This window comes from Salmo salar, chromosome 19 (genome assembly GCF_965601325.2).
Source record: "Salmo salar chromosome 19, fSalSal1, whole genome shotgun sequence".
Lineage (NCBI taxonomy): Eukaryota > Metazoa > Chordata > Actinopteri > Salmoniformes > Salmonidae > Salmo > Salmo salar.
In genome coordinates, this window is record NC_138309.1 from 64520635 (window position 1) to 64541705 (window position 21071).

At 41.7% G+C, this 21071-nt stretch overlaps 1 protein-coding gene across 2 annotated transcripts in view; it reads left to right on the plus strand.

Moving 5' to 3' along the window:
- The window catches only part of LOC106579138 (zinc finger protein 385C), a 153190-nt gene that overhangs the window by 93115 nt on the left and 39004 nt on the right, over positions 1-21071 (plus strand). The window contains exon 1 of one of the 2 annotated variants that reach the window (XM_045702572.2): positions 9462-9867. The exons of the other annotated variant lie outside the window; for it this stretch is intronic. Within the exon in view, the coding sequence (XP_045558528.1) occupies positions 9858-9867 (10 nt within the window). The 5' untranslated portion in view covers positions 9462-9857. Of the gene's footprint in view, positions 1-9461; positions 9868-21071 lie in introns of those variants that run through there. 2 annotated transcript variants of the gene reach the window in all.

A 21071-nucleotide genomic window follows, 5' to 3' on the forward strand; every position in this document is an offset into this window, starting at 1 on the left:
TAAAGTACACACCTAGTTGTCCAGGTCTGAATCAGACTCACATTTAGGAAAGAACAACAACCATGACAGAATGGATCTTTCTGAATTCATCTGTCTTCGATTCCTTGCATCCTACCTCCTTTAGCTTTTTGGGGGCCATGAGATTTAGTTGCTGCCCCCCCCACTTCTCGACCCCTTGCTAAAAAAAATGTCAAAAATGGACCCAAAACATGACTCGAAACCAGGGCCAGACTAACCAAATGTGACCGACTGCCCTGATTCGGTTTTATGTAGCAAAATTTGAAATCGTGTTTTTTACATTGGATAAAAGTAGCGACTCAGAGCTAGAAAATGGTATATCATACACTGCAGTTGAAGTACAATGGGAAAGTAATTCTGCTTTGAAAGTTAATAAACTTGTAACCCCGCTTTTGACAAAATTACCCTTCAATGTTTTGGTACACCTACTAGAGAGCCCTTCTCTGTCTACAGCCATTCAGCATCGTTCACACCCTCTTAAGCCATAGTCCCACCCATCTCTCTAAGAATTCACGTGAGCCCATGTGGTAAACACACACTATATCAAATGAAATCCAAGTTTATTTGTCACATGCACAGGATACAGAAGGTGTAAATGGTACAGTGGTTACTCGCATAGTAGCAATATCAAAAACAGAAAGTGTCCATATTTTATAAATAGATGACGCTTACCCGACACACTTGCTAGAACCGCATCTAGCTAAGTGGATGGGTCACAATTGTCTAGACATGTACGCATGTTCAAGAAATACAATAGATCGCTGTAATCACCCCCAGACACACCTAGCTAATTTGAAGGGTCATGTAATAATCCGGCCGAACTGGAGTCTTTTGTTTAGACATGTAGTTAGTTAATTAGCTAGCTAGCTAAACACTGAACCTGCATAATCCCAGCTCAGACTACTACCAATATAAACATTGTCATAGCTGTGGTATGAATCTGCAGGTAGCTTAAGCTAACAAACTAGGTTCAATGTCAGCTAGCTAACATAAGGCTATAACTAGCAATGCAAATGGATTCCTGATTCAAGTAATATTACTACACAGATCATAACGTTAGCTAGCAAGCCAGCAAGCTAATGTTTTTTTTAATATTTTTTTTTCTAGAATATTTAAAACATACATTATACTTGCAGTGAAGGCACTCAACAACTATATCACATTAGTCATCTAACCGACTCCCATCCAGAGCGAAACGCATAAGCAACCAGGGTCAACGCCCTGCTCAAGGGCACGTTAACAGATCTCCCACAAGGTCAAAAAACGGGGACCCAAACCAGCGATCCATCAGCCACCGGCCCAAACTCCCAACCACCAGGCCATCAGTCCTCCAAGACCCCCTACACAGTCCCCCCCCCCCCGTAAAAAATAATAATTCCAGTCCCCACCCTCAAGACACCCGTCCTCAATTCACCAAAATGCCAAAAACAAAAGACATCAAGGATATCAAAAATCATAACAGCAAGGCCAACTGAATATGTTTGAGTGCATGTATGGCACTATTTACGTGTGTGTGTGTGTGTGTGTGTCCATGTATGGGCATATGTGTGCATTTGAATGAGAGTGTGTGTATATGCATGTGTACAAACACCTGCACAGCATCAGCATCAGGCAAACAGGCATTAGCTGTAACAACACTGCCCTTCAGTGTCAGTCAAACTTACTTTTTGTTATGTTTTATTTTGACTTTATTTTTTTAACTTTTATCTTTGACCGTCATTCTATACCCCGCCCAGCAACTCCACTCCCACTTGTCTCCAATTCCACATCCCAACCCTTAGCTTCCCTCAGCCCATCCCACCTATCTCTGCTGGTCAGCCTCTTCGGATTTCTACGCACCATATATCTTTCAACTATGCTGTGATGTTTAACATAGAATTTCAATCTATCTAATCAAATAGAATCCACAGATTGCGAGTTGACGATAAATACTTTTACTAAGAGTATTAGTATATTAGTCTCTCCAGATCTCCCAACAGTACTACTTCTAGGGTCAATTTTAGATCTAAAGTTTACTAGCTAACAGTAAGCTTTAACTTGCAATGAAAACGACTTTCTGACAAAATGTGAAACTTATATCTGAACATGTAGCTAGACTCTTACCGTATACATGGATGAACGCTTCACGGCAGACTGGAACCATTTAACTCAGTTTTGTTTGTAGCTACGTCTTGTTTGGCCAGCATTGTGTCAAGTCACTCCGGTTTACACTGACCGTGGCATGTGCAGAAAGTAACCCATCACTTTTTCCAACTGATCTGCTGATAGCGCCTGCTAAATTCAGGGCATCGACATTGTTGAGAGAAGCAGCAAAACGTTTGTAGTTCTCGATGGCTAACGTTATATGTTTAAAAGAAACGGCACGATAGAAAGGACATATCAACACATACTGAACAGCTCATGTTATAGACAGAAGCATGCTACATGGCAGACCAATCCAAACTCATCTCTCGGCGTGTCCAGCCAATCCATTATCTTAGCTAATCATGGCTAGCAGGGAGGTTCCTCTCTTTTTCCGTGGCTAAAGCAACTAGGCTCGTAATTTAACAATTTTATTTGTATTTATGGATGGAATACAAGTTTGTTATTAAGGCACATGAAAGTTCACATGTTCCAGAGGGCATTTCTTCCCTAAAACATATTTTGATCAAAAAAATTATGTTTACGTTCAAATGGCGCTCCTGTGAAGTATTGACGTGCGACATACGCCTAGTTTCCTGAAACTAGTCACAAATGTGGGGTTCTGCGCAAGAACCTTTTAGAGGCCCCCACTCTTGGCGACCTAGACAAAATTCTCTTAATTTCCTGCAATTCTACATGATGCAGAAAAACTTTTTTTTAAGTTTTGCAATTCTACCCATTTTGCCATTGCTTATGTGTAGTGTTGCCAAATTCCCTGAACTTTCAATAAATTCCTCAGTTTTCCCGAAACTCAGGTTGAAGGTTTCCTGGAATCAGGAGGGAATAAGCAGGAAATCTGGAATCCTCCAATCAGGATTTCTGGAAAATCTGAGAATTTATGAAAAGTTCCCGGAATTTTGCAACCCTAATTACAGTATGTGTGTTCATAAACTGTCTGAGTGACTCAAACATTATAACAAAGTCAATGGGGTCCCTTGGAGGTTATGCTTGAAATAATCTCTTGTCATGCTTTATGGATAGGTCTGTTGGTAATTGACATAACAAGAGGAAAACTCCTGATGCACTACCCCGATTTCAAAATTGTACCTTGTGTTTTGTAAACAGTAAGACTGTTTAAAAGAAAGTATAATAATAATTAACAGCGCGTGGTCCGCGTATAGTGCGAGCCAGCCCTGGAGATAGGATGGGATGAATTGTGGAAAGATGAAATAAAGAGTCTATGAGATACTTAATAGCTCAAAAATATATTTACATTTTTTTATTAATTATAAAATCAAATAAATGTTGAACCTCTTGTAAAAATACTAAACAGCCTTAGTACAACACGCAGCGACCACACTAATAGATTTTAGCCTTTTGGTATGTACAGTGCATTCGGGAAGTATTCAGACCACTTTACTTTTTCCATATTTTGTTACATTACAGGGCGGCAGGTAGCCTAGAGCGTTGGGCCAGTGGTTAGAGCGTTGGGCCAGTAACCGAAAGGTTTCTGGATCGAATTCTGGAGCTGACAAGGTAAAAATCTGTCATTCTGCCCCTGTCACACTGTTCCCCGATAGGCCGTCATTGTAAAATAAGAATTTGTTCTTAAGTGACTTGCCTAGTTAAACAAATAAAACAGCCTTATTCTAAAATTGATTAAATATGATTTTTATCTCATCAATACCCAATAATGACAAAGCAAAAACAGGTTTTTAGAAATGTTTGGAAATGTATTAAAAAACGAACACAAATAACATATTTACTTAAGTATTCAGACCCTTTGAGCTCAGGTGCAGCCTGTTTCCATTGATCATCCTTGACATGTTTCTACAACTTGTTTTGAGTGCACCTGTGGTAAATTCAATTGATTGGACATGATTTGGAAAGGCACACACCTGTCTATATAAGGTCCCACAGTTGACAGTGCATGTCAGAGCAAAAACCAAGTCATGAGGTTGAAGGAATTGTCCATAGAGCGCCGAGACAGGATTTTGTTGAGGCACAAGTCCCCAAGAACACAGTGGCCTCCGTCATTCTTAAATGGAAGAGGTTTGGAACCACCAAGACTCTTCCTTGAGCTGGCCACCCGGCAAAACTGAGCAATCGGGGGAGAAGGGCCTTGGTCAGGGAGGTGACCAAGAACCCGTCACTCTGACAGAGTTCCTCTGTGGAGTTGGAAGAACCTTCCAGAAGGACAATCATCTCTGTAGCACCCCACCAATCAGGCCTTTATGGTAGAGTGGCCTGACGGAAGCCACTCCTCAGTAAAAGGCACATGACAGCCTGCTTGGAGTTTGCCAAAAGGCGCCTAAATGACTCTCAGACCATGAGAAACAAGATTATCTGGTCTGATGAAACCAAGATTGAACTGAATGCCAAGTTTCACGTCTGGAGAAAACCTGGCAGCGGCAGGGACTGCGAGACTAGTCAGGATTGAGGGAAAGATGAACGGAGCAAAGCACAGAGAGATCCTTGATGAAAATCTGCTCCAGAGAGTTCAGGACCTCAGACCGGGGCGAAGGTTCACCTTCCAACAGGACAACGACCCTGAACACACAGACAGAACAATGCAGGAATGGCATCGGGTCAAGTATCTGAATGACCTTGAGTGGCCCAGCCAGAGCCCGGACTTGAACCTGATCGAACATCTCTGGGAGAGACCTGAAAATAGCTGTGCAGCAACGCTCCCCATCCAACCTGACAGAGCTTGATAGGATCTGCTGAGAAGAATTGGAGAAACTCCCCAACTACAGGTGTGCCAAGCTTGTAGCATCATACCCATGAATACTTATTGTTTTACATTTGAAATTGAACTAAAGGTTAAGAACAAATTCTTATTTACAATGACGGCCTACCCCGGCCAAACCCGGACGACCGTGGGCCAATTGTGCGCCACCCTATGGGACTCCCAATCACAGCCAGATGTGATACAGCCTGGATTCGAACCAGGGACTGTAGTGATGCCTCTTGCACTGAGATGCAGTGCCTTTGACCGCTGTGCCACTTGGGAGATTTGAGGCCGTAGTCACTGAGATTTGAGGCCGTAGTCACCCGCCCGTCCAGCATCACTACTCTGGACGGTTCTGACTTAGAATATGTGGACAACTACAAATACCTAGGTGTCTGGCTAGACTGTAAACTCTCCTTCCAGACTCACATTAAGCATCTCCAATCTAAAATTAAATCTAGAATCGGCTTCCTATTTCGCAACAAAGCATCCTTCACTCATGCTGCCAAACATACCCTCGTAAAACTGACCATCCTACCGATCCTCGACTTCGGCGATGTCATCTATAAAATAGCCTCCAACACTCTACTCAACAAATTGGATGCAGTCTATCACAGTGCCATCCGTTTTGTCACCAAAGCCCCATATATTAACCACCACTGCGACCTGTACGCCCTCGTTGGCTGGCCATCGCTTCATACTCGTCGCCAAACCCAGGTCATCTACAAGTCTTTGCTAGGTAAAGCCCCGCCTTATCTCAGCTCACTGGTCACCATAGCAGCACCCACCCGTAGCACGCGCTCCAGCAGGTATATATCACTGGTCACCCCCAAAGCCAATTCCTCCTTTGGCCGCCTTTCCTTCCAGTTCCCTGGTGCCAATGACTGGAACGAACTGCAAAACTCACTAAAGCTGGAGACTTTTACCACCCTCACTAGCTTTAAGCACCAGCTGTCAGATCACTGCACCTGTACATAGCCCATCTGTAAACAGCCCATCCAACTACCTCATCCCCATACTGTATTTATTTATTTATTTATTTATTTATCTTCCTCCTTTGCACTCCTGTATCTCTACTTGCACATTAATCTTCCGCACATCTACCATTCCAGTGTCTAATTGCTATATTGTAATTACTTCGCCACCATGGCCTATTTATTGCCTTAACTCCCTTATCTTACCTCATTTGCACTCACTGTATATAGATTTTTCTTTTTTCTACTGTATTATTGACTGTATGTTTGTTTATTCCATGTGTAACTCTGTGTTGTTGTATGTGTTGAACTGCTGTGCTTTATCTTGGCCAGGTCGCAGTTGTAAATGAGAACTTGTTCTCGACGAGCCTACCTGGTTAAATAAAGGTGAAATAAAAATAAAAACTGCCAAAGGTGCTTCAACAAAGTATTGAGTAAAGGGTCTGAATACTTATGTATATGTATTAATTCAGTTTTTTTTAAATATAAATGATCAGAAATGTTATGAGGTATTGTGTGTAAATTGATGAGGGAAAAACAACATTTAATACATTTTTGTATAAGGCAGGTATAACGTTGCAAAATGTGGAAAAATGCAAATAGTCTGGGTAGCCATTTGATTAGATGTTCAGTAGTCTTATGGCTTGGGGGTAGAAGCTGTTTTATGGCCTTCCTCTGACACCGCCTTGTGTAGAGGTCCTGGATGGCAGGAAGCTTGGCCCCAGTGATGTACTGGGCCATATGCACTACCCTCTGCAGTGGCTTGCGGGTGGAGGCCGAGCAGTTGCCATAACAGGCATTGATGCAACCAGTCAGGATGCTCTCAATGGTGCAGCTGTAGAACCTTTTGAGGATCTGAGGACCCATGACAAATCTTTTCAGTCTGCTGAGGGGGAATAGGTTTTGTCGTGCCCTCTTCACGACTGTCTTGGTGTGCTTGGACCATGTTAGTTTGTTGGTGATGTGGACACCAAGGAACTTGAAACTCTGAACCTGCTCCACTACAGCCCTGTCGATGAGAATGGGGGCGTGCTCGGTCTTCTTTTTCCTGTAGTCCACAATCATCTCCTTTGTCTTGATCACATTGAGGGAGAGGTTGTTGTCCTGGTACCACATGGCCAGGTCGCTGACCTCCTCCCTATAGGCTGTTTCGTCACTGTCTGATCAGGCCTACCAGTGTTGTGTCATTGACAAACTTAATGATGGCGTTGGAGTCGTGCCTGAGTGAACAGGGAGTACAGGAGGGGACTGAGCACACACCTCTGAGGGGCCCCTGTGTTGAGGGTGAGCGTGGCGGATGTGTTGTTACTTACCCTTACCACCTGGGGGCGACTCGTTAGGAAGTCCAGGATCCAGTTGCAGAGGGAGGTGTTTATTCCCAGGGTCCTTAGCTTATTGATGAGCTTTGAGGGCGCTATGGTGTTGAACGCTGAGCTGTAGTCAATGAGTAGCATTCTCATATAGGTGTTCCTTTTGTCCAGGAGGGAAAGGGCAGTGTGGAGTGCAATAGAGATTTCATCATCTGTGGATCTGTTAGGGCGGTATGCAAATTGGTGTGGGTCTAGGGTTTCTGGGGTAATGGTGTTGATGTAAGCCATGACCATCCTTTCAAAGCACTTCATGGCTACAGATGTGAGTGCTATGGGTCGGTAGTCATTTAGGCATCTTACCTTAGTGTTCTTGGGCACAGGGACTATGGTGGCCTGCTTACAACATGTTGGTATTATAGACTTGGACAGGGAGAGGTTGAAAATGTCAGTGAAGACACTTGCCAGTTGGTCAGTGCATGCTCGCAGTACACGTCCTGGTAATCCGTCTGGCCCTGCGGCCTTGTGAATGTTGACCTGTTTCAAGGTCTTACTCAAATCAGCTGTGGAGAGCGTGATCACACAGTCTTCCAGAACAGCTGGTGCTCTCATGCATATTTCAGTGTTATTTGCCTCGAAGCGAGCATAGAAGTAGTTAAGCTCATCTGGTAGGCTCGTGTCACTGGGAAGCTCTCGGCTGTGCTTCCCTTTGTAATGGTTTGCAAGCCCTACCACATCCGACGAGCGTCAGAGCCAGTGTAGTACGATTCGATTTTAGGCCTGTATTGACGCTTTGCCTGTTTGGTTCGTCAGAGGGCATAGCGGGATTTCTTATAAGCTTCCGGTTTAGAGTCCCGCTCCTTGAAAGCGGCAGCTCTAGCCTTTAGCTCAGTGTGGATGTTGCCTGTAATCCAGGGCTTCTGGTTGGGGTATGTACGTACGTACGGTCAGTGTGGGGATGACGTCATTGATGCACTTATTGATGAAGCCAATGACTGATGTGGTGTACTCCTCAATGCCATCTGAGGAATCCCGGAACATATTCCAGTCTGTGCTAGCAAAACAGTCTTGTAGCTTAGCATCTGCTTCATCTGACCACTTTTTTATTGATCAAGTCACTGGTGCTTCGTGCATAAATTTTTGCTTGGAATCAGGAGGATGGAATTATGGTCAGATTTGCCAAATGGAGGGCGATGGAGAGCTTTGAATGCATCTCTGTGTGTGGAGTAAAGGTGGTCCAGATTTTTTTTCCCTCTGGTTGCACATTTAACATGCTGATAGAAATTTGGTAAGATGGATTTAAGTTTCTCTGCATTAAAGTCCGCAGGCTACTAGGAGCGCCGCCTCTGGGTGAGCGTTTTCCTGTTTGCTTATGATGGAATACAGCTCATTCAGTGCGGTTTTAGTGCCAGCATCAGTCTGTGGTGGTATGTAGACAGCTATGAAAAATACAGATGAAAACTCTCTCGGTAGATAGTGTGGTCTGCAGCTTATCATGAGATACTCTACCTCAGGCGAGCAAAACTTCGAGACTTCTTTAGATATTGTGCACCAGATGTTATTTACAAAAATACATAGTCCACCGCCCCTTGTCTTACCAGACACCGCTGTTCTGTCCTGCCAAGACAGCGTATAACCAGCCAGCTGCTTGTTGATAATGTCATCGTTCAGCCACGACTCTGTGAAGCATAAGATATTACAGTTTTGAATGTCCTGTTGGTAGTTTAATCTTCCGCGTACGTCATCGATTTTATTTTGCACGTTTGCTAGCAGAATGGAAGGAAGTCAAGGGGTCTGAGTAGTTTACGAATGCACTGTATGTATCGTACCTTCATTGCACAGTCAGACATTCCAAACTTTTTTTCTGCTTCAGCAACATGAAAATTATTATTATTTTATTTTAAAAATCAACCCTGTAAAATGCTCTTTAATATTACTTTGCGTTATTTCCAAACAGATGCATCTGCATTGTTGTGCAGTTGTGTAATTTCTCAAGTAGTGATGATGGAGAGGGTTCAGACGCAGTGTGTTTTTAAAAAGCCATTGTAAATAGACTGATGTTTCTGCTATCTGGCAGGGACTATGCAGGTGTGAATAACGAAAGAAAAACAGAATAGTTGTGAGAGCCAGTTGGATGGCAAGAGCGAGAGAGAAAGAAGACAAAGAGGGGTGAATGGGGTTAAGAGGAAACAGTTGGTGCTGGCCAACACCAACTCATCTCCCACTCTTTTTCTCTCTTTCCCTCCCACTCCCTTCCTCTCCCCCTTGTCTCCACTCCTCTCTCTCTCTCTCTCTCTCTCTCTCTCTCTCTCTCTCTCCTCACTCTCACTCTTTATTCTCCCGCTTTCTCGCTCTCCCTCTCCCCCTAATCTCTGTTCCTTTCTCTCTGTCTCTCCCTCTCCTCCTTGGCACACTGATCAGCGTAGCATGAAGCTTTTAATTGAGGCGCATGTGTATCATTCCTGTGAGCTGCGGCAGATTGGATTAGCAGAGCGATGTGTCATTGAGTTGACTGACAAAAGACTACCACTGCACAGAGGGAAGTAGAGTGAGAGAGACAGGCGCAGGAGAGTGAGAGAGAAATAGGCTGCTCTTTTAGGTTGTTTTCTTTTGGAGAACGTTAGGGAACATTGTGGCAATATTTACCAGGAATCTGTATCTTCAAAGGGATAGGAGTTTAAAAAACGAATCACAGTACCCGGCACTATGCTTCTAGGTAAGTGATGTTTACTTAGTGGATGTCTGAGAAAAGTGTTGAAGTGCGCTAGCAAACTTGTCATTTAATTTGTCTCGAATTTAAAAACAGTGATTGTCTGTACTGTCCACATGTTGTGTTGCATTATTAAATATTGTTAGCCTATTTGAAATAGCATTCATAGCACTCTTACCGTCGGTTGTCATTTGTGACAGACACAGGGAATCCGTGTAGTATAGTTATCCCTGTCACTGTCAAGTGTCAATTTTCAATGGTAGAAATCAGTGTATGCAGGAAAAAAACACTTAAGAGTAAAGCATCCTTGTTTTTCCCCCGATTTGTCCCTTTGAGAAGAACAAAAAAATTAACAATTGTGTTGTCGTTTCAAAGGGAAGGACAGAATTGATATCGCTGACCATATTGTTACAGACAATTATTGTGATCTCTGTGGTCCTGATTAGCTGATGTAGGCTAATTGTAGCCAATTGATGATACACTAGTGTTTGTTCTGGTAATATAAAAAAAAAATGTTTTTGTTCGAAATATCTTGATAAAACAAGAATTATCAAAATGTATTAAATATTTATTTATTTTTATGTCCCATCTCATATGTATATATGTACGTCGCCTTCAGAAAGTATTCACACCCCTTTACTTTTTCCACATTTTGTTGTGTTACAGTCTGAATTTAAAATTAATTAAATTGAGATTTTGTGTCACTGATCTAAACACAATCCCCTGTAATGTCAAAGTGGAATTTTGTTAGTAGAAAATGTTTGAAATAAAAAAAATAAAAAAAAAAACTGGTATGTCTTGAGTGAATAAGTATTCAACCCCTTTGTTATTGCAAGCCTTGATAAGTTTAGGAGTAAAAATGTGCTTAACAAATGACAAAATAAGTTGCATGGACTCGTTCCGTGTTCAATAATAGCGGGTAAACATGATTTTTGAATAACTACCCCATCTCTGTATCCCACACATACAATTATCTGTAAGGTCCCTCAATCGAGTAGGGAATTTCAAGCACAGATTCAACCACAAAGACCAGGGAGGTTTTCCAATCCCTCGCAAAGAAGGGCACCGATTGGTAGATGTGTGTTTTTTAATGCGGACGCTGAATATCCCTTTGAGCATGGTGAAGTTATTAATTACAGTTTGGATGGTGTATCAATACACCCAGTCAATACAAAGATACAGGCGTCCTTCCTAATTCAGTTGCCGGAGAGGAAGGAAACTACTCTGGGCTTTCACCATGAGTCCTGTATAAAATAGTTACAGAGTTTAATGGTTGTGATAGGAAAGAACTGGGGATGGATCAACAACATTGTAGTTGCACTAACCTAAATGAGAGAATGAAAAGAAGGAAACCTCTGTTCATAATAAAAAAATATCCCAAAACATGCATCCTGTTTGCAATAAGGCACTTAATTAAGTAATACTGCAGAAGATGTGGCAAACAAATTTACTTTTGTCCTGAATACAAAGTGTTATGTTTGGGGCAAATCCAACACAACACATCACTGAATACACACTGAGTACCACATATTTTTAAGCATGGTGGTGATTGCATCATGTTATGGGTATGCTTGTCATCGGCAAGGAGTAGGGAGTTTTTTACCATAAAAATAAACGGAATACAGCTATAAACACAGGAAAAATCCTAGAGGAAAACCTGATTCAGTCTGCTTTCCAACAGACACTGGGAGACAAATTCAGCTTTCAGCAGGACAAAAACCTAAAACACATTGCCAAATCTATGCTGTAGTTGCTTACCAAGATGACATTGATGTTCTTGAGTGGCCTAGTTACAGTTTTGACATAAATCGTCTTAAAAATCTATGGCAAGACTTGAAGATGGCTGTCTAGCAATGATCAAAAATCAACTTGACAGAGCTTAAAGAATTTAAAAAAATTGAATGGGAAAATATTGTACAATCCAGGTGTGCAAAGCTCTTAGAGACTTACCCTAAAAGACTCACAGCTGTAATCACTGCCAAAGGTGCTTCTACAAAGTATTGACTCAGGGGTGTGAATACTTATGTAAATGAGATATTTATGTATTTTGTTTTGAAAAATGTGCTAAAAAGGATCGGGTTTTGTGTGTAAACACACAACAAAATGTGGAATAAGTCAAGGGGTATGAATACTTTCTGAAGGCACTGTAGACATTGAATAATATCAGCTAGGAATGGCTGCAATGCAATGCAAGCAGTACTCCACGGCGACATAGCCCGAGCCCCACGCTACTTTCTTTAAACAAGATTAGGGAGATCAAAGGGAGGCGGCTGTGAGGAGATAGTTCTGTAGTTGCCTTGTGGTGATGCTGCAGCTGTTTTTATTCTCCTGCCAGTATCACTTTGAGCTTGGGCTGCTGACAATCTTTTATGGAGAAATTGTTGGATGCATTCCCTATTCTGAATTTAGTGCAGTACTTTAGAGAAGAAAATGGTGCCATTTGGGACACTTCCCTTGTCTGTGTTAGAGTGTTGAGCGATGGAACAGTGGTGTGGTGTGAATGCTCTACCCCTGTTGTTGTCTTCAACCAAGTCAGTTATATCATCCATAATTGTGATTATAATATAGTTTCCTCATGTCTTAGATTTCTAGCTCCAAATAGAGGTTTCTCTCTGTTACAAAAAAGCAAACTGCTACCATAGCTGTATCCCAGTGAGCAAAATGCAGTTAAAAATATGTGGAAAATACATATTTTACAAATGTTGAAGTCACTTTCATTTTCAGTTCTAAGTGAAAGTTGAAAATATGTATTTTATGACTTTGAAAATACATATTTTTATGGACATTGAGAACATGTATTTTATGGACAATGAGATCAACTTTCATTTTCAGTTCTTAGTGAAAGTTGACATATTTTACAGATGTTGAAAATATGTATTTTACAGCCATTGAAAAGGCATACTTTTTGGTCGTTTCTATGGCCAAATATCAATCGTACATAATTTCACTTACATCTCTTAAATAATTATGAATAGATCCACCATTGAGCTCAAAAACAACACTTGTTACAGAATATTTTACATAGAAATAACATCTGTCAGACAAACCATGCCTGACAACATGATCCAATAAGACAGAAAAATAGAAGAACATTTAAACATGTCACTGCTACATGACCGAAATGTAAATGTCAAAATGAACCACACAAGGTATTATTCTAATGAGCTATGCCCCGAAACAAGACCAAATTTGGTCAGTCTGGGCCGGACCAAATAAGAATCAATCATAGATGTTTATGTTTCGGCCAAATCTAGACCGGACCAAATCTGAACCAAGTTTAGCCCAAACAAAGGCCGATCTGGACCAGACCAAATCTGAACCAATTCTGGGCCAAATCAAAGCTGGACTGGACCAAATCTGAACAAAGTTTGGCCCCAACCAAAGCCGGTCCAGACCAAATCTGAACGAAGTTTGGGATAAATCAAGGCTGGTCCCGACCAGGCCAAATCTGAATCAAGTTTGTTCCCAATCAAGGCCAGTTAGGAACGGAGCAAATCTGAACCAAGTTTGGGCCTAATCAAGGCTGGTCCAGACTTGACGTAATTTGAACCAATCATAGACTTCTATTTTGGGCCAAATCAAGGCCGATCTGGACCGGCCCGGACAAATATTTTTTTCACTGGATTCCCTTGATCCTAAATGTGAGTTTGACAAAATATAGACGATGATGTTGTGTTGTTGTTGTTGATGATAATAATGATTATGATTACAGTGCCAGTAATGTTTGCAGCATCTAGCTCTATTCTCTTCTCAATCCTTTTTTTCAGTTCTGGTCACATGTTTGCTACCCACAGTGTGTGGCGCATTAAGTCTCTGGTGTGCCAACGGCACGTCTCCCCCCCCCCCCCCCCCCCCGCTGCGGGCAACATTGCTGAGAGTGATGGCTAGCGTTAGTCATTACAGAGTGGTGACAGCATGGGCTTGATTAGCCTGTTTGATAATGTCACTGGGAGTTGGCACACTGGCTGGTATGTCTGATGACCCCCCTGGGACAGGCATATGTACCGCCCACACCCCGGGGCTGCCCACAAGGGTTCTGGTGCAGTGGATAGAATAACCAATGCTAGACAATACTTCCTTAAAGGCTTAATGACATAATTTGTGGTTGTAAAATGGTTTGCTTGGTTGAGAATAGGTCATATAGCTAACTTGCCTACCATCTACTGGTCTTTGCTACAACTAGGTACAAGTGGCTTTTTCATTTCAAGATCAAGTCGTCATGACAATGTTGTCATATTGTTAGGCCACTATCTGGATGCCAACCTGTATACAACCTGACTATGACATCATAATGACATAATTCCAACCAGTTTTGCCCTCTGGGACAATCCATCATTTTTTCCTCTATTGGCTAGGTCAGTATTCTGACCATTGTCAGATAGATTTTATGTACATGGCATCCTGCTAAGTATAGACTATGAACCCATGAAGCCCATGGAAATTTGTTTTTTTTGGCTAGATGTTAGAATTTGAGGAAGATATGTGTTAGGAGTGACATCTATCAGTGCTAGGGGCATAGGATTGACTCTGGCATTAAATGCTCATTTCTAGTGACTTTGAGAAAAGGATACAGACAAATCTTAACTTACAAATGGGCACATTTACAAGGCTAAGGGGTGCCTTGCAGGGAGGCACTTACTCTGTTACAGCCCAATCATTCTTAGGGCCATGGCCATTCATACTGTACTGAATACCAATATGACTGTTCATGTGGATACTGTATATTCAATTAAATATTTTATGTTCTTTCTCTACTACTGTATGATTAATTTCCTCGTATTCTTCTCACTTCCCCTATGTCAGGTTGTTACTACTGCTTCTCTACAAACTGTATGGTTTGAAACCTAACGTAATATTTTCCAAGTTAAATACAGTTATTATACTGTATTATAAACTGGGTGGTTCGAGCACTGAATGCTTATTGGCTGAAATCCGTGGTATATCAGACCATATACCATGGATATGTGTCACGCCTGCTCCGGCTCTCCCTCTCTGGTGCTCGAGGGCTGTGTCAGCATTGATGTCATTATTTTTCCCCTGTCCAGACGCTGTTCCTGTTCTATTTCTTGTCTGTGTTTCATTAAATGTTCACTCCCTGTACCTGCTTCTCGTCTCCAGCGTCGATCCTTATAGTATGTCAAAACATGTATTTTTACTGCTCTAATTACGTTGGTAACCAGTTTATAAAAGCAATATGGCACCTCAGGGTTTGTGATATATGGCCAATATACCATGGCTAAGGGCTATGTCCTAGCACTTCGCGTTTCGTCGTACCTCAGAACAGCGCCTTAGCCGTGGTATATTGGCCATACACCACACCCCCTCGGGCCTTATTGCTTAAATTATAACCATTGACATACACAGTTAAAATTATTATTACTATTTTAATTTTAAAAAGGTAGGCATGAAAGCTCAAACTGAAATGAATCAATCTGCAATCTACACAATTGTCAAAAATAAAATATAATCCTGGCTGCCTCTCTCCTTCATGAAGTTAACACATTCAATGCACCCTAGACTTAAAGACATGCTCCGGAACTTTGGCGACTACTAAGTATTTTTTAAAACTCCCGCTTTGGGCTGGATATGTCAATGTGTAGATACATAGTCTATGAGCAGAATTACTGACTTACCTCAATTAGCCACAAAATCCCTAGTTTGAAAGTGACTGTTTTCTGGAAGCTGTGCGGTGCCATTTTTCCAAAATGTTTCTCCATGTGGGTCAGCCCCTTAGCAATTCGAGTTTCAGCCAATGAGCTTCAGCCCCTTGCCATTTGAGTAACAGCTAGCAAGATGCACACACAGCAGAGTGAGAGCGAGAGCAATGACGTGGTACACAAATCTGCAGATATGTGATGTAGTACGCAATTTTCGGGGACCACTTTTGTCTCGTGAGTACTACTTCCAGAACTACTGGCTAAAAAGTATACAGAAGTACCGGAGAATCTCTTTAAGCTGCTATCATTTCATCAGAGATCATATATGATAATTCAGCTTGATTCACACTATGACAGATCATCAGTCTATGAACTCTATGAGCTTGGAAAGGCACATCTCACTATCTTACCTGTTGGTTTGTAGCCTCTCTCTCCCTCTCTGCCTGTCTGTTCATGGCTGTCACTCTCCTGCCATGATCATGATAGCACCGAACAAGGTCTTAACAAATGGAACACCTTCATGACCCATAATCACTGTGATGAAGTTAAAGACATCTAAGCAGAAAGTAAATTTGCCAGCGGTGATGTGCGGGCAGTTGCCAAGAACCTTACTTACAGTCCTTTACACTCCTTTGAAGAGAACTCTTATGTCCTCTTTTTTTCTCTTCTTGACTGGTGGTACATCCATTGCTAACTTGCTGACCCTATGATCCAGACTAACACAGTGATTGTGCAAGGCATTCTGTAGCTACAGTTGCAAGTATTCGCTGCTGCTACTCTGTTATTATCTATGCATAAGTCACTTTAATAACTCTACCTACATGTATATGTTACCTCAATTACCTTGACTAACCAGTGCCCCGCACATTGACTCTGACTCTGGCCCCCTGTATATAGCCTCGCTATTGTTATTTTACTGTTGTTCTTAATTATTTGGCATTTTTATTTCTTGTTATTTTAGGTATTTTTCTTAAAACTGCATTGTTGGTCAAGGGCTTGTAAGTAAGCATTTCACTGTAAGGTCTACACCCGTTGTATTCGGCGCATGTGACAAATTAAATTTGATTTGATTTATTCTTGGCTTCAAAACATTCACTATCAGTTTTTCACACAGCCAGAACTACCCAGCCTTAGCTAGTTAGATAAAACCCGACACAGCTAAAAATGACTAAACTAAATGTAAAGCTAACTACCCTGCTAACAATAATGAGTTGTTAGGACATCACGAAATGGTCACCAGGACGTTGTGTAATGGTCCCCTGGAAGTTTTGTCTGGTTCCCAGTTTTCTGGGGGACATCCCCAAGGACATTTTATCATGGTCCCCTGAGGTTTTGTCTAGTTCCCAGTTTGTCCCAAGGATGTTTTTAGGTCATTCTTGTGACATGGTCTCCTGGAGATTTTGTCTAGTTCCCAGTTTGTCCCAAGGATGTTTTTAGGTCATTCTTGTGTCATGGTCCCCTGGAGTTTTTTTATTTAGTTCCCAGTTTGTCACAGGGACATCACCTGATGATCTTGAAAAAACATTTTCCCACCCCCCCACACAGACCCTAGTTTCATTACACATCACCCCTTGTCACTGTTGTCAAGCCCATGATTGGTGAACCACTAATCCATTCACAGCACTTTGTATTTTGGCAATTCTCAGGCACACACACACACACACACACACACACACACACACACACAGTTTTCATCTTACTGTATTTGAAACAATTTAACATACATTACATATCTTTAAGCATACAGTAATTATTATGTAGCATGTCCTCAACTGGGATTTGATCTTACAACCTCTTGGTTCACAGCATTCCTATCTTCCTGCTACTCATCTATGCCTGAAACAATGACTGATTTCACCCGCCTATTCCTTCACTTTGCACTTCAATGTAAATCTCAGCTCTGTTAAAAATACAACTATACTAAAAACCTAAACTCAAATTGCTGAAGTATGTAAATGAAATCAATGAGAGAATAGTCAGATTAACTGATCATTAAAATGGATGTACAAATGGCACTGTTTTGTTAAGTGCAGTGATGTATTATAGGTAATGACTATGTAGGGAACAGAAATTCTGTGATATTACCAACAACAATTACTTTCCCCGATGCAGTGAGTAATGATGGTGGTGCTGCACCATGCTTTTTCGCTCACTCACACACTGTCCCTCTGCTTATAACAACCGAGAGTGAGAACAAAGCAGTGAGTGTGGGCAGGGGAAGTGACTCACGTTCCAGCAGCGGAGGCCTTTTCAAAATAAAAGTCCCTCAATGAATCTAGTGACTCGTTTTTCAAAATCAAAGTATCAATATTTTTGTTACCTGCTCCTACGCCCTTGATCAGGAAAGATGTCAGAAATGACACAACGTCCCAAGAATGTCCTTGGGGACTTCAGCGGGACAAAACCCGGGAAATAGACAAAACCTCCAGGGGACCATAACACAATTTCCCAATAACATCCTAAAAAGGTCCAGATATGGTCCTCAGTGACATCCTGTTTATTATCTATTCATAGTCACTTTACCCCTACCTAAATGTACAAATTACCTCGACTAACCTGTACCACTGCAGATTGGTCTTCAATATTTACTAAATAAACGAAAGTAAAAAATTATAAAAAGTACAGTTGAAATTGGAAGTTTACGTACACTTAGGTTGGAGTCATTAAAAGTCGCTTTTCAACCAGTCCCCAAATTTCTTGTTAACAAACTATAGTTTTGGCAAGTCGGTTAGGACATCTACTTTGTGCATGACACAAGTAATTTTTCCATCAATTGTTTACAGACAGATTATTTCACTTATAATTCACTGTATCACAATTCCAGTGGGTCAGAAGTTTACATACACTAAGTTGACTGTGCCTTTAAACAGCTTGGAAAATTCCAGAAAATGATGTCATGGCATTAGAAGCTTCTGATAGGCTAATTGACATCATTTGAATCAGTTGGAGGTGTACCTGTGGATGTATTTCAAGGTATATCTTCAAACTCAGTGCCTCTTTGCTTGACATCATGGGAAAATCAAAAAAAATCTGCCAATACCTCAGAAAAATAGTCTGGTTCATCCTTGGGAGCAATTTCCAAATGCCTGAAGTTACCACATTCATCTGTACAAACAATAGTATGCAGGTATAAACACCACGGGATCACGCAGCCGTCATACCGCTCAGGAAGGAGACGCGTTCTGTCTCCTAGAGATGAATGTACTTTGGTGCAAAAAGTGCAAATCAATCCCAGAACAACAGCAAAGGACCTTGTGAAGATGCTGGAGGAAACAGGTACAAAAGTATCTATATCCACAGTAAAACGAGTCCTATATCGACATAACCTGAAAGGCTGCTCAGCAAGGAAGAAGCCACTGCTCCAAAACCGCCCCCCAAAAAACAAACTACGGTTTACAACTGCACATGGGAACAAAAATCGTACTTTTTGGAGAAATGTCCTCTGGTCTGATGAAACAAAAATAGAACTGTTTGGCAATAATGACCATTATTATGTTTGGAGGAAAAAGGGGGAGGCTTGCAAGCCGAAGAACACCATCCCAACCGTGAAGCACGGGGGTGGCAGCATCATGTTGTGGGGGTGCTTTGCTGCAGGAGGGACTGGTGCACTTCACAAAATAGATAGCATCATGAGGTAGGAAATTATGTGGATATATTGAAACAACATCTGAAGACATCAGTCAGGAAGTTAAAGCTTGGTCGCAAATGGGTCTTCCAAATGGACAATGACCCCAAGCATACTTCCAAAGTTGTGGCAAAATGGCTTAAGGACAACAAAGTCAAGGTATTGGAGAAGCCATCACAAAGCCTGAGTTTAAATGTATTTGGCTAAGGTGTATGTAATCTTCCGACTTAAACTGTAACACAATAACATAACAGTAACGAGTGTCACGACTTCCGCCGAAGTCGGTCCCTCTCCTTGTTCGGGCGGCGTTCGGCGGTTGAGGTCACCGGCCTTCTACCCATCGCCGATCCACTTTTCATTTTCCATTTGTTTTGTCTTTGTTTTACACACCTGGTTTCAATTCCCTAATTACATGTTCATTATTTAACCCTCCGTTTTCCCCATGGTTTTTGTGCATTTGTTTTATGTATTTCGGTCCTTTTGTGGGGGCTTGGTATTACTACATGTACTTGGTAATTTTGAGTAAAGTTACTTTTATTACTCATCTCTGCTGTCCTGCGCCTGACTCCTCTGCACCAGCTACACACAGACCTTTACAACAAGGCTATATACAGGGGGTATATAGCATCATTATTGTTATTTTATTGTGTTACTTTTTATAATTTTTTACTTTACTTTATTTAGTAAATATTGAGGACCAATGTGCGGGGGTTACCTGCTTGTCACGACTTCCGCCGAAGTCGGTCCCTCTCCTTGTTCAGGCGGCGTTCGGCGGTCGACGTCACTGGTCTTCTAGCCATCGCCGATCCACCTTTCATTTTCCATTTGTTTTGTCTTGTCTTCCCACACAACTTGTTTCAATTCCATCATTACATGTTGTGTATTTACCCTCTGTTCCCCCCATGTCCTTGTCCGGAATTGTTTACTGTAGTGCTTGTGCACGTTATGCTGGTGTGTAATGGGTTTTGTTTACTCATTGATGTATTGTTCTGTTTACGGTGGTTTTATTTATTAAACTGCGCCGTTGTAAATCAGTTTTTGCTCTCCTGCGCCTGACTTCTCTGCCGCCATTACGGACCCCCTACACTGCTCCTACTCCCTTGATCAGGGAAGATGTCAGAATAGTCAGGGGTATAGCCACGGCCCTAGATTAAGACCATGGGTGTGTCACAATAACATCTCTCCTGAAGTGCACACTCATTAACTACTTCCCACAAATCTGACAGCATTGGATGGGTGGAGGCATGGCCTAGTTTGAGAGATTTCTACCATATTTCTTAAACCTGTCATTTCCTTTTAAATTATTGAAGGGAACTGAACAAGTGCACTCTGTGGGAGCAAGGATACATAATTGGTACGTAGCCTGTAAGTCATCATGAGTCAGATAGATATGCAGCCATGCTGAATGTTTATCTGTGCAATGTCAGACTTGATAACCGTAGCATCTCCCTTGCTGTACGTGGGAGAAAATTCTGTATGATTTGAAGAAGCTATTTCTATTTTTACCTTTCGAATATCTCTTTATCTCTCTGATTTTAATTTGACCTGTATGCATGAATCGAATGGCTTGAAACAACTCAAATAACAAGTAAAATATCCTGGTACTGGATAAAAGCCATGATGCCATTGACCTTAACAAACCCACCACTGGTGTGCGTGGCCAAAGAGTCCTATTTTCATGTCTTCTTACCAAAGCACCGGTTCCAATCCAAGTGCCAAAGCTGTTTAGTAAACTCCAGGCGTTTACATTTGTTGGATGACATGAAAATAGAGCTCTTTGGCCACGCACACCAGTGGTGGGTTTGGTGTCGAAATGAGAACGCATGAGTAGAAAAGAACCCCATACCTACTGTAAAATATGGTGGTGGATGTTTGATCTTATAGGGCTATTTTGCTTCCACTGCTCCTGGGACCATTGTTAAGGTCAA